General features: G+C 48.0%; 1 protein-coding gene across 1 annotated transcript in view; it reads left to right on the top strand.

Moving 5' to 3' along the window:
• Positions 1-274: 274 nt before the first annotated feature.
• Positions 275-12,862, top strand: part of ALK (ALK receptor tyrosine kinase) — a 514,101-nt gene continuing 501,513 nt past the window's right edge. The window contains exon 1 of the mRNA XM_027833891.3: positions 275-1,015. Coding sequence (XP_027689692.3) covers positions 343-1,015 — 673 coding nt within the window. The 5' untranslated portion in view covers positions 275-342. The remainder of the gene's footprint in view (positions 1,016-12,862) is intronic.

Raw genomic sequence — 12,862 nt, 5'->3', positions numbered from 1 at the left:
ACGCATCCGGCCAGCGGCGGGCTCCAGTGAGAGAGGACAGCGGCTCGCCTGGATCTGGCTGGTGATCCACTAGGAGGCATTGCTAGGGATCCAGTGGGTCCCGGGGGTGCCCGAGCGGGAGGGAGCAGGCCCAGCACCTCCTGGAAGGGGAGGCGATCCAGGGATTTCCCTGGCTCCCTGCAGCTCCTGCTGGTGACGGAGTAGAGGGATCCAGTGGCTCCCCTGAGCTCTTGCAAGTGAGGAAGTCGGAGGATCACCCGGGAACCCCCGTGAATCCAGCTGGTGACTGAGTCGGGGGGATCCCCTAGAACCCAGTGACTTCTGCCCCCATCACACGCTAACATGAAAGCTGCCAGCCTTTCCCCCTTCTTTGTGGCCACCGTGCTCCTCTCCTTCCCCCCAGCCCTGAGCTTGGAAGAGAGGACCCCTCTCGCCGGCTCCCGGCCTGGGCAGCAGTTGCAGCGAGAACCCCCCAGCTTCTCCCGGCTCCAGAGGAAGAGCCTGGCGGTAGATTTCATCGTCCCTTCCCTGTTCCGGACCTACCTGCGGGACCTGCTGCTGGGCGGAGGGGAAGCAGTGGGCTGGCTCCAGGCGCGCTGCAGCCTAGTGCTGGAGTGCTCGCCCCTGCTTCGGGCGGCGAACTCCTGGCTTCCCGGAGCCGGATCCCCGCAGCAGCCAGCCCGGGCTCGAGCCCTGTCCAAGGTGCTGAAAGGGGGCTCGGTGCGGAAGCTCCGCCGAGCCAAGCAGCTGGTGCTGGAGGTGGGAGAGGGGAGCCTGCGGGATGGCTGCGCCTGGGACCCGGCCCAGGCAGCGGGCGAAGAAGCAGAGCCAGCTGCGGGCGAGCTGGAGTTTAACCTCACGGAGCTGTTCAGCTGGTGGATCCGCTCCGGAGAAGGAAGGCTGAGAATCCGGCTGATGCCCGAGAGGAAGGCGGCATTCCTGGGCAGGGAGACCAGCTTATCCGCGGCGATCAGAGCCTCCCAGCCCCGCCTTCTCTTTCAGATCTCCAGGAGAGGTGAGCAGTTGCGTCGCAGACCCTGGCGTTATGCCTTGCACCCGTATAAGCTCAGTGTTTCCACCTAGCCCTGAGAACTTCCCCTTGAGCTGGGGGCTGATAGGGCCACAGTTATTCTGCCCATTTAGCGTTTCCCTTACAGTGAGGCTGGGGAAAGTTTGGAAAACATGACGGGATCCAAGTCCTTGTTCTCTCCCCACAGCCCGTGTTTACACCTTCGGAGGTGCGGGGGGGGGGGGGGGGGGCTTCCTTGCGCCTCCAGAGTATCATCCCTCTGGGCACGATTAAACTAGCCCTGCAAAGGGGACCTGTCGCTCTGGTTCCTCAAACCTCCACGTCTGAAGAGCGTGTTGTGTTGGGACCGCACTAGATTGCGTCAAATGGCCTTGGTCAAAAATAAATACCTGGGGGATCTCCCTGGAAGTCTCCCACCATAAGCTCTGCTGGCCCCAGAACACCCCAGGCGCCCTACGAGAGGTTTCTCTTCTCATTCTGCAAACTGGCCAGTATGAATTGTGCATCCAGCTGCAGAGTGCAAAGCAGACAACATACATGGAAGGAGAGGAGGTGTGTGTGAACAAGGGACATTTAGAAGTGGTTTTCCTTCCTCTTCCCCTCTTATTCCATCCTCCCACCTCCGTTCCATGGCCTGCCCGTCCCAGGGGCCGTGGCTGACAGTAATCAGCACTGCAGATTTCTTTACTGGGGGTCCTGCAATGTTCTTAACTGCTCTATCCAGAAACATTGGTGCTGATTCAATAATATAGCCTTGCTTAAACATCTTCGCTCGAGATTTCCCTGCTCCCCTATTTCCCCCAGCTCCAGTGGGACTAGTGGCCAGAGAATGCCGCCTTCTATTAAGTAAGAGGGGAAAGGAACTAGAGACCCGCTGTGGGGTTAATCCTGGTTTTGACGAATGGGCTGTATCCCTCTAAGAAGTAGTAGGGCGCAAATGCTACATTCCTCACTTTTCCACCCACCTGATTGTTTGTAAAGAAAAATCAATCCGAGTTGGAGCTTTTTCCTCTTGTCTGATTTTTGGGACGCTTTAGTAGAACAGAATGTGCCAGGGGATGATCGCGGTGGGGAAGATTATGTAGAAAGCATCCGGCTGTTTTGTTAAACAGGTTGAGTTTGGGTGAGTAGCTGGACTTCGAGTCCTTGTGTCTGAATGGAACAAATATAGTGTAGTCCTGATCTCCTGGAAGTCAATGGCAATGCTGCCACTGACCTAAACAGTGCAGGATCCGGATCTATAAAGCGGAGAAATAGGGTATTAATTTGGTAATAACGGAGGCAAAGCTCAATGGAGTGAAACAAGTGATTTCCAGGTTCTCTTCTATCACCAACCACAACGAAGCAAAAACATTGATACACTTGATATCAACACAATGAGGCATTAATATGATGAAGGGACACAGAGTGATAGCAAATGCCCAGAACAAATATAAGGCATGAGCATGCCGTTGATTCTCCTTCAGTTGGATATAAAGTGGGGCTTAATTAACTTCATCCTTTTGAATCCAAGGAGTCTAACGTGAACTGGCATTGCAAAGGTCAAAGCAGTAGGGAGGACAACAGCTCTGTTAGCACTGATACTTCTCTAATGAAATAGTGTCGCATAAATTCTTGTGTCCACCTCTCAGTTCTCTGAAAGCAAGCTATGTAAGGACAACTCGACTCCCTCAGATAAAAGGTCTTTGTTCTGCGTCAGTAAAGGAGATTTCTTCTTATTACCCACAATTATTTAAGCTCTAATACTAGCTTTCTTTCATTGTCTCCTACAGAAAGAACATAAGCCCCAATGGACAGCATAGCCAAAGACTTTGTCCCAGGGAGAGTAGTTGGGTAGCTTATTTAATGGACCGCAGAATATACTTATGTAGAGTCTGAAAAGACAAGTCATTAGTGGGACTTGAAGCACAATGCTGAAGCAGCCAGCTCTGAGCTCATAACTGAAAAAAATGGGCCAGCAGTTTAAATCTGTTGAAATTAACTTTAGGGGACCCTCTTCAGATTTCCACTGGTATAAGTGAAATCAGACTGGGCTTTCAAAGCCTGGTCTGAACGGACCTGCCAAAAAAAGTGAGCTTTTTCTTGCAGCGAGATAACTAAAACAGGTCATTGATCTGGCTGTAAAATCCTAATGGAGACCAAACACAGGTAGCTTTTACTATGATGTAGCTAGGTAGGATTCTCTCCCCCTCCCACTGTGGCTGACCTCACATAGCTACATCATAGTAAAACTCTCTGCTGTCTCCACTGAGACCTAACAGTGTTACAACTAGCCCAGATTAGTTATCTTGCTGGTTCTGTTAACTTTTTCCCCCTCAGTGAAGAGATTGCTAAAGGAGTTGTCTTCACTGTTTAAGAAGAAAAGCCGTGGTTGAACCTGACTTAACATGCTCCACATTCATGCAACAAAATGACTGTTTCTGTGCTACATGGTGAGGTACCCACCACTGCCTGAGCTAGAGGGCAAGCTCCGAGATATCTGTTAAGGTACATTCACCCCAAGGTAAGTACAGTGAAGATATGTTGCCAAAGGTAGTCTCAACAATTAAGGCTTGTTGGTCCTTCAATCCATTCCAGTAAGCCCCTGACCAGAAATAAACTGTCAATCTCCCTCTGCTCAGCTCCCTCCTCCCCTCTGCCCAGCTTCCTGTTTGCAGTTTCTTACACAGCTCAGTGTTGCTGTGGCCAAGATCCTACCTGAAACTGGGGACACGGTTTCTCCACAATTTTGCTCCATTGATTTGAGCAGTGATGGGAGCTGCAGTGTCTGGGCTTGTCTTCAGTAGGAATAAAGTTATTTTTAACCTGTGTTAAGCGAACCCATGTTAGCTAACTGGTGTTACACTCCTAGTGAAGAAAAGGCAGCTGAAGGTTTAGCCCCTGTTAGATGGCAAACCCTAAGAAGTTTTACAATACAAAAGGCCATAGGAAGGTGTGGGGTTTTTTTTTTGTTTTTACTGGAGATCAATATGTATTAGTGATCTCAGTGTGAAAGCCTAGCAAAGAAAAGGCTCTTACCATGATGTGGCTTGGCAAGGTCCCTGCCAGGTGATGGGAAAGTGTTGACCATGGTTAAAAACTACAGAGCCTTGGCTCCACTTGGATTTTATACCAAGATAGCTCATGTGTTTTCATTACCTCACTGTAATACAGAGATGCCCAGGACTGTAGTTCATATAGAGTATATCTATGCTGGAATTAGACACCCAGTTGACTAAGCTTGTGGGGCTTGGGCTAAAGATGGGGGCACTGGAACACAGGGGGCTAAGAGGCCATGGCCCTCCCACTTTTTGCCACGGGCCTGGTCCTGTGCCCTTCTTCTTTCCCCCTGAGGCTCTGGCCAGGCAGAAAGCTGGAGCCAAGCTCGGGTAGGAGCAGCCCAAGAAGCCCGGGGAGCTGCATCAGACCTCCACCTGCCTGGGGTGGGGCACCCAAGAGCAGTCCCCGACCCATGTCCCCATCCCACAGGACAGATGGAGGATCCCTGTATCTCCAGATTTCAGAGTAACAGCCGTGTTAGTCTGTATTCGCAAAAAGAAAAGGAGTACTTGTGGCACCTTAGAGACTAACCAATTTATTTGAGCATGAGCTTTCGTGAGCTACAGCTCACTTCATCGGATGCATACTGTGGAAATTGCAGAAGACATTATTATATACACAGACACCATGAAACAATACCTCCTCCCACCCCACTCTCCTGCTGGTAATAGCTTATCTAAAGTGATCATCAAGATGGGCCACTTCCAGCACAAATCCAGGTTCTCTCACCGTCCGCCCCCCCACAGACAAACTCACTCTCTTGCTGGTAATAGCCCATCCAAAGTGACCACTCTCTTCACAATGTGTATGATAATCAAGGTGGGCCATTTCCTGCAGGAATCCAGGTTCTCTCACCCCCTCACCCCCCTCCAAAAACCACACACACAAACTCACTCTCCTGCTGGTAATAGCCTATCCAAAGTGACCACTCTCCTTACAACATGCATGAAAATCAAGGTGATTTTGAAAATCTGGATTTGTGCTGGAAATGGCCCATCTTGATGATCACTTTGGATAGGCTATTACCAGCAGGAGAGTGAGTTTGTGTGTGTGGTTTTTGGAGGGGGGTGAGGGGGTGAGAGAACCTGGATTCCTGCAGGAAATGGCCCACCTTGATTATCATACACATTGTGAAGAGAGTGGTCACTTTGGATGGGCTATTACCAGCAAGAGAGTGAGTTTGTCTGTGGGGGGGCGGACAGTGAGAGAACCTGGATTTGTGCTGGAAGTGGCCCATCTTGATGATCACTTTAGATAAGCTATTACCAGCTGGAGAGTGGGGTGGGAGGAGGTATTGTTTCATGGTGTCTGTGTATATAATAATGTCTTCTGCAATTTCCACAGTATGCATCCGATGAAGTGAGCTGTAGCTCACGAAAGCTCATGCTCAAATAAATTGGTTAGTCTCTAAGGTGCCACAAGTACTCCTTTTCTTTTTGTGGATCTCCAGAGTTGCCTGGGTGGCTTTTTCCATGGTCCAGCTGCAGCTCTTCATCCCCCAGGGCCTCAACCCCAGGCCAGGCTGGTAAGAGCTGTGCAGACAGCTGTAGGGAGCCAAGGACCCTCCATCTGCCCTGGGTGAGGGACCCAGGGGCAGGGCGAGGGACCCAGGGGCAGGGCCACAGGCTGGGGGCTGCTCTTGGGCCCCCCAACCTGGCTCTGGCTTCCAGTTGCTTTGGGGGGCATGGCCTTGGGGGAAGAGAAGGGGTAGGGGCATGGTCATAGAAGGGGGGGTCCTCGCCCCCCCCACTTTTAGGAAGAATTTGTCACCCCTGGCTAAAGAGCTGTTTAACTGTGGTGCAGACATTTGGCCTTGGGCTGCAGCCTGAACTCTGGGACCCTCCCATTTTGCAGGGTCCTAAAGGCCTGAGCTCCAGCCTGAGCTCAAATATCTACACTGCAGCTAAACAGCCCCTTAGCCGGAGCTCTGCAAGCTCGAGTCAGCTGGCATGGGCCAACCACAGGTATAATTGCAGTGTAGACACACCTGTACAGACATAATTAAATATTTTTGCCAAATGGTAGGAGATTAAATTTTGATTAGATGGGGAGGGAGCCAGAAGTGGCTAAACTGTGTTTGGCTTTGCTTTATTCTTTAACTGTTCCACCCACTCAAGACTATTTAGTGAGTTAGCCCTCCTCCTTGTTAACAAGTCTTGCCAAGAGATGTTTCCACACAGAAGTGTGGTGGGGGTGGGAAAGAAAAAAATTAATAAAGGATGGTACTAAGGGAACCATTGTTGTTCAGTAGACAAACCATAAAGTTTACAGGAACTTCCACAAAATATGCCTGCAAAAATTCTCAGGGCTAAATTACTGCCCCACTTCCATGGACATGGAAATTTCACCCTTAATAGAAGGTCTATTTATCACCTATGCACCACTAAAGACCTACTTATGCCTTCTGTAGTCATGATAGGGTATGTGGTCTAGAAGTTAGAGTGGATCTGCATAGCTGTGAATGCATTGGCCATGCTACTAACCCTTCCTTGAATCAACCCTAATTCATCTGCTCTATGGTGCCACAGAGACTGGCCACAGATTACTTATGCAGATTGTGTGTAAGATCCATCAATGTCAGTTCCACTGCAATTGCGGTGAACACACACCTGGACATAAGTGGGATTTAAGTAGTGTATGGGCCTTGTGCTGGCTCTCTTTGCAGGGAGCGAATGTCCCCCTACATGCAGTGACAGACATGAAGACACCATGGTGGCAGCATGGAGCAGGGTAGTTTAGAGGAGGACTAGTAGCATGACCAATGGATCTACAGCTACGCAGGTAATCTACTATGCTCTAATTACTAGAGCAGACATTCTCTCACATATTAACATCACAGGTAGTCAGCACAATTACAGTAGGACACCTGGTCTACAAATGTTAAGTGGGTTTCTTGGGAGTCTAGTCAGAAGATTTAATAAGCTGTGATGCCTGTAAAATAACTTCCTGTGATTAATTACTACTTACATATGCTAAGGTGGGAAATGTTCATTAAAAAGGGGGCACAGTGGGATGAAAATGACTCATGCCTTCCTCAAAAGGCCAAAGTACTTCCATTCATAAAATAGATTTAAAATTCCAATTATATTTTTTTAAATAGCAATGCATAAAACTTATCCCTCCCTGGCCGGGAGACACATTTCTCCTGCTCTGTGGTCTTCACATGGAGGTCTTCACATGGAATTATACTAACTTGCCACATGTCATGTCTGAAACAACAGCTGTCTTCTCAGCATTCACTACATAGCGGTGTCCCTAGCAGAGCTATTGCAATACTGACACTTTCCAAGCAACTAAACTGTATTGCTGCGGGGTGCTGCTGCCATGGGCCTGATTCTCATTTACACTAAGGCCCTTTACATCATTTTGGCAGAGAGAAAGGGATGCAAAAATATTTTTTAAATTGGCCTTTGTGTGAATGAAAACTGGACTGTGTGGGTAAAATACTGTCCCTATTGAAGTTAATAGGAGTTTGGCCAAGGATTTCAGTGGTGTCAGGATTTCACTCATATTTGTACCTTTGTCTTTACTTTACTATTTGTTGCTATTTGCTTCCCAACAACAAAGCTGGGGTTGGGCAATAGTGAATTCAGCTGCCCTAAGGGCACGGAGGAGGTAGGGCGGGTTCAATCACCTTCTCATTAGTGTCTCTCAGTCATTCTCCTAAATCCCAGCTAGGTACCTGGGACCTGATTTTGTTCCCACTTAAGTCAATGGTAAAACGCCCATTAACTTCAGTGGATCAACCCCTTGCAGCATAGCTTCTGAAGTGCTTCCTTGTAGAGCAAGTGGTTCATCCCTAGTTCCTGACTCTTTGTCTAGACTTGGGGTTCAGTAGTCAGTGGCTGGCAGGCATTGTAACTGCACCAGTGCAAACCCCAAGGAAAGCCACAATTTGCACCAGTTGGATTTACCAGTGCTTAAAGCCAAAGTAAGCTCAACCAGTGCAAATTGGGGCTTTTTCTGTCTGCACTTGGGGCAGCACCCATTAAAATCAGTTTCTGATGCAAATACGTGTTTGATTTCAGTTTTGCTTTCTGCAAATTTCCTTTTACTATTGCTTAAAACTCACAGCTCCCATGAACTTTCCTGCCAGTGAACTCATGCACTAAAATTATGGCAAGCAAACACAAAAGGGGCACAAATATAGATAAAGCACATTTGGTTTTTTATTTGCATGAATATTCACAGCATGCTCTTAATGTATTTTCCCTGCTCGCCTTGCTGTGGCTCTATTTCTTCCAGCTGTAAAAATGGGGAATAAATATCTCCTTCACCAGGGGTGGTGGGAGACTTGAACACTTTATTCTACAAATGCAAAGACATTGCTCAAAAATCAGAGACAATTGATAAATCTGTTTTGCATAGTGTGTTTGAATTGTATCTGAACTTAGTCAGGTCACTTGGTTCACAGTGCATCTTGTGTGAACATTATCTGAGAAATCATGATCTGCCTGTGAGCTGTACACATGTGAATCAGCTATAGAAAGAAGAGGTGAGAAAAGACTAATAGTATTTTGCACTTATCCACAGAGTTCATAGGAAGATCAGCATCATTATCTCCATGTTATCTATATCTTGTGTGAAAAAGCTCTGTTCTTGCCTCCATGGGTCCCATGTTTCCTGGTGGATTTTGCTAGCCTCAGAGGCTTACTGTGACCTTCCACATAACCCTTCTCTCTAGGGACAAGGGTCACAGTCTACTGAGCCATTTTCATCATAAGCCAGCAAGGGAGGTGAGGAGAAGTTATCCTTCCTTGCACAGTCTCTGTTGTCTCCCAGTCTCAGTGATTAATCAGGGGGCAAAGGTGGGGGGAGCCCAGGCCCACCCTCTACTCTGGGCTCCAGCCCAGGGACCCTAACAGTATCAGCTATGGTAGCTGACCTTTCAGAAACATGACATGTACAATTCCCTAGGCTACTTCCCCCATAGCAGCCCTCACTTCCTCAAGCTCCACTTCACCCTTACCTCAGGGCCTCCTTCCTTGTGCCTGATATGGTGTGTACTACTCAGCTCTCCAACAGCACAACTTCCTTCCACAGCTCCTGACATACACACCCACCTGACTGACTGGGAGGCTTTTAACTAGTTTCAGCCAGCCCCTGATCGGCTTCAGGTGTCCCAATCAACCTAGCATTCTCCCTGCTGTCCGGAAAGTTCTTAATTGGCCCCAGGTGTCTTAATTGACCTGGAGCAGCTGCCATTTCACTTATCCTGGTACCAGGGATTTGTTTAGCCTGGAGCTAATATATCTATCTCCCACTACTTTTCTATAGCCATCTGGCCTTGCCCCATCACACTTGGTATAGATAACATCTGTTTGCTTCAGTTGCTAAGATCAATATTTTTCAAAGTGTTGGCTAATGTTGGGTGCCTCCATTGTTGCATGCCCAAATTGAGACACCCTGGGCTTGGTTTCTTTCAGAATTGCTGAGTTGCAACAACTCCAACAAAGCAAAGAGGCTCAGCACCTCTGATTATCAGGGTCCAACTGACCCAGGCTGGTCACTCAAAATTTAAGGCACCCAAACTTAGACACTTTTTAAAATTTTTTGGCTTCAATGACCATGGCACAGTGACCAGGCACATGGCAATTCAATGGCGGAGCTGGAACCCAGGTCTCTTGACTTCCAAATCCTTCTCTATCCCCTGGATCACAGTACTGTCCTTCTGAATCATCTTCAGAGATAAGTGCCTCAGTACAGACTGAAGTGCCTAGCTCAGAAAGGTCTTTTCTGAAATGTGCCACATTTGTCTTGTTTCTCTAATTCAGAAAAATTTGGTTGGAGGAAAAATGTCATGGAAGCATAAATGCAGATTTGATAAGTCTGACCTTTCTTCTCTTCCAAACAATAAATGTCAGGAAGCTTAAAATGACAAGTTGGAATGGCTGGAGGTTATTTATGTGTTTAAATATTTAGGCAAGAAACACATTTTGAGAATAAAGTCTCATATACATAAGGATTTTGATTTATGACAGTGTCTGTCTAGAAATTTCATGGCTGTCACTATGCTGCACACCATGGTTGCTCAGAAATTCACTGTGACTGCATGGCCAGAACTTAGATTTTCCTGAAGCTATAACACCTGTCAATTGTGCTAAAAGAGAATCCCCTTTAGCTGCTAGCAATATAGGGCTTCTGACACACTAAGTACTTCTGATTGCATCCAGTAGATGGGAGTGGTATACTAAATTAGCCAATTTATTACCCTAGAATAGGCACTGTAAAGAAACAAAGTACTGTACAGAGGTGGTGGCAAGCTTGGGAAAGTCTGTTTATTGAAGGTGAAAATGATCCTTGATTTTCAAGAACAGAATACTGAATAATACTTTGCATTGACATAGCACGTATTTGCCAGAGAATGTCAAGGTGCTGCACAGAGGGGAAACTAAGAATCAAATTCTGTGCTAACTTACTTTGCATGCAACTATATTAACTAGGGGTGTGGGTCGTCATGGAGTGTGTGACACAGACTGATCATGCTGGAGGCAGTATTGTTTAGTGGCTAGAGCAGTCAACTTGAGTCAGGATAGGTGGGTTTTCTGTATGCAGTTGTGCCATTGACTTGCTGTGCGACACTGGGCAAATCTGTAAGATCCGGCATCTATCTGTGTGTTACCTTCCCCATAAGTAAAGTGGGGATAACTTTTAATCACCTTTTGAAATCCTTAAAGGAAAGCTGCCATCATATTGGCACAAAGCCTTATTGTTCATGAGGCTGTTACAGAGAGAGCATGAATCTTACAGTCTGAACTCCAAGGTTTTTGTAAGTTCTAAGTAGAAAAAACCAGTCAGATGTACAATCTTCCAGTGCTGATCAGAATACATCTTCCCCACACCTAACTTTTGTGTGATAGGAAACCTCAGAAACTTCAGTGTAATCTCAGTTTTTTTGTCTACCATGCCTGCTGTGGCATAACAAATTCATATTTCTTCTTTTTTGGGCGGGGGGGAGGGGAGTCAATCCTCTGAAATTTCACCCTGTTTTAGGACCAAACTAAAGCATTCAGTCCTGGCTCCACAGAGGTATTTCGGCACAACACCCCTGTCGTGTTTTTAGGTACCACTGCAATCCCTGAAACTCCCACTGGGTTGCTGCCTCACCCTGTACACATCCGGGCAGAGTTCCACTGCGCAGCATCCGCTGGCTCCCTTGACAGCTTTGAGGAGCAGTGGGCGCTGTCTGGGGTTCTCTGCTCGGTGTCCCCATCCTGTATCCTCATTCTGGACCTATGACCTTCACCTCAGACCTTGTTTTTCTCATTAGTCATCCCCTGCATTCATTTGGTCCCTGGGTCCAGTGGTCCCTCCTGCTTGGCTGGGGGAGGGGCCTTTGAAAACACCTCCCGGGTTTTCCAATAAGACCCTGTAGGCACACAATTTTGCTCAGTGCCCAAATTTTTGCAGTAACAGTTCCCTAGGCACCTGTATTTCTACCTCACACTGCTGCCTCACTCTAGGCATCTGGATGCCTATCTCCCATCTAAGCCCCGGAGTGATCCATTAACCTGGAGAATATAGGTGTTCCTCTGCCTAACTCATGTGGAGCCTAATCCAGTGAGTATGCTCAGAGGCCACCTTTTAGCTACACAAATCTGCTGAGGTGGTGTTTGGTGTGATTTTTCTAGGCACTTAACTGTTTGGCTTTGCAATGGTCACCATTGCCACACCTAAGAGCCTTCTGTGGAGCTGGGCCTGGGATATATTGTCTGACTTCTATGTGTGGGACTTTGGCAAATGTTTAATCTTCAGTGCCATGGTTAGAGTGCTCACCTGGGGTATGGGAGACAACTAGTTTAAGTTCTCCTCTGTTTGTTGAGGAGAAGGGATTTGACCAGGGATCTGGCACCACTACAGCTCAGTGGTTAGGTCACCTGAATATCATTCTTTCTCTAGGCCAAGTAATATTTAATTACTGAATTAAAATGGAACAATTTAAATAGGAGAGATTGAGATTCCATGGCCCATCTGAGAAGTGGTATTTGAAGGCTTCAAACCATCAGAACCACTTGAGGGCAAAACTGAGCTGGCAATCTTCAGAAAATAGACTTTTTATATGAGACTTCTGGTAATTGCTGGAAACACCATGAGAATAGGTTCCCACTGATATTTCCAGTTCTGCTCCCAGCAAAATCAAGCAACCCTTACTTGTGAGTAAGGCAAAGTGGGCTGCACTTCCATGCTGGTCCAAGAAGGAGAGGTGTGCTAAATCTGTTTCAGACTTGGATTTCCCATGCTTTAACATATTGTAGTCAAGTGAATAGCTGCAACCGCCTCCCACACACATCTTCCCTGTAACAAGCAGCTCTCAGATTTCACACCTTCAACTTTATGCACCTGGAGAAAACTGCAATCTCATTTTCAACTCATGGGCCGGGCCTGGGGGAAGCATGTGATTCTGCAGCAGGTGACCAGGAAGCAGACCATGGATACAGAGCTTCTAAACACACTGAGTAGGTGAGGATAGTCTCTTGCTACTATGATATGTAGGGCCGGCCTTTGGGGTTGCCGAAGGGGGCGCTGTGCGCCGCTTTGGGTTCCTACGGGACCTGCTGCAGTGACGCGGCACCATTGGCAGGCGAGCAGCAGCACGGGGGAGGGGGCAGCGGGACGACCAGCCGCCAGAGCCAGGTGCTCCGGAGTCACTGCTCTTCCTGTCCCCTCCCCCGCGCTCGTCCCTGCAGTTGCCCCTGGCCACTCCGGACTGGGAGCGTCCTCCTGTCTGCTCTGAAAGGGGGGGGGGGGGGGCTGATGATGGAGTGGCCCCCTCCCCGTGCACCCGATCTCCAC

The sequence above is a fragment of the Chelonia mydas genome, chromosome 3 (assembly GCF_015237465.2).
Source record: "Chelonia mydas isolate rCheMyd1 chromosome 3, rCheMyd1.pri.v2, whole genome shotgun sequence".
In the NCBI taxonomy this organism is placed as follows: domain Eukaryota; kingdom Metazoa; phylum Chordata; order Testudines; family Cheloniidae; genus Chelonia; species Chelonia mydas.
The sequence above is the reverse complement of the archived record's forward strand: the minus strand, read 5'-3'. Positions and strand labels throughout refer to the sequence as shown.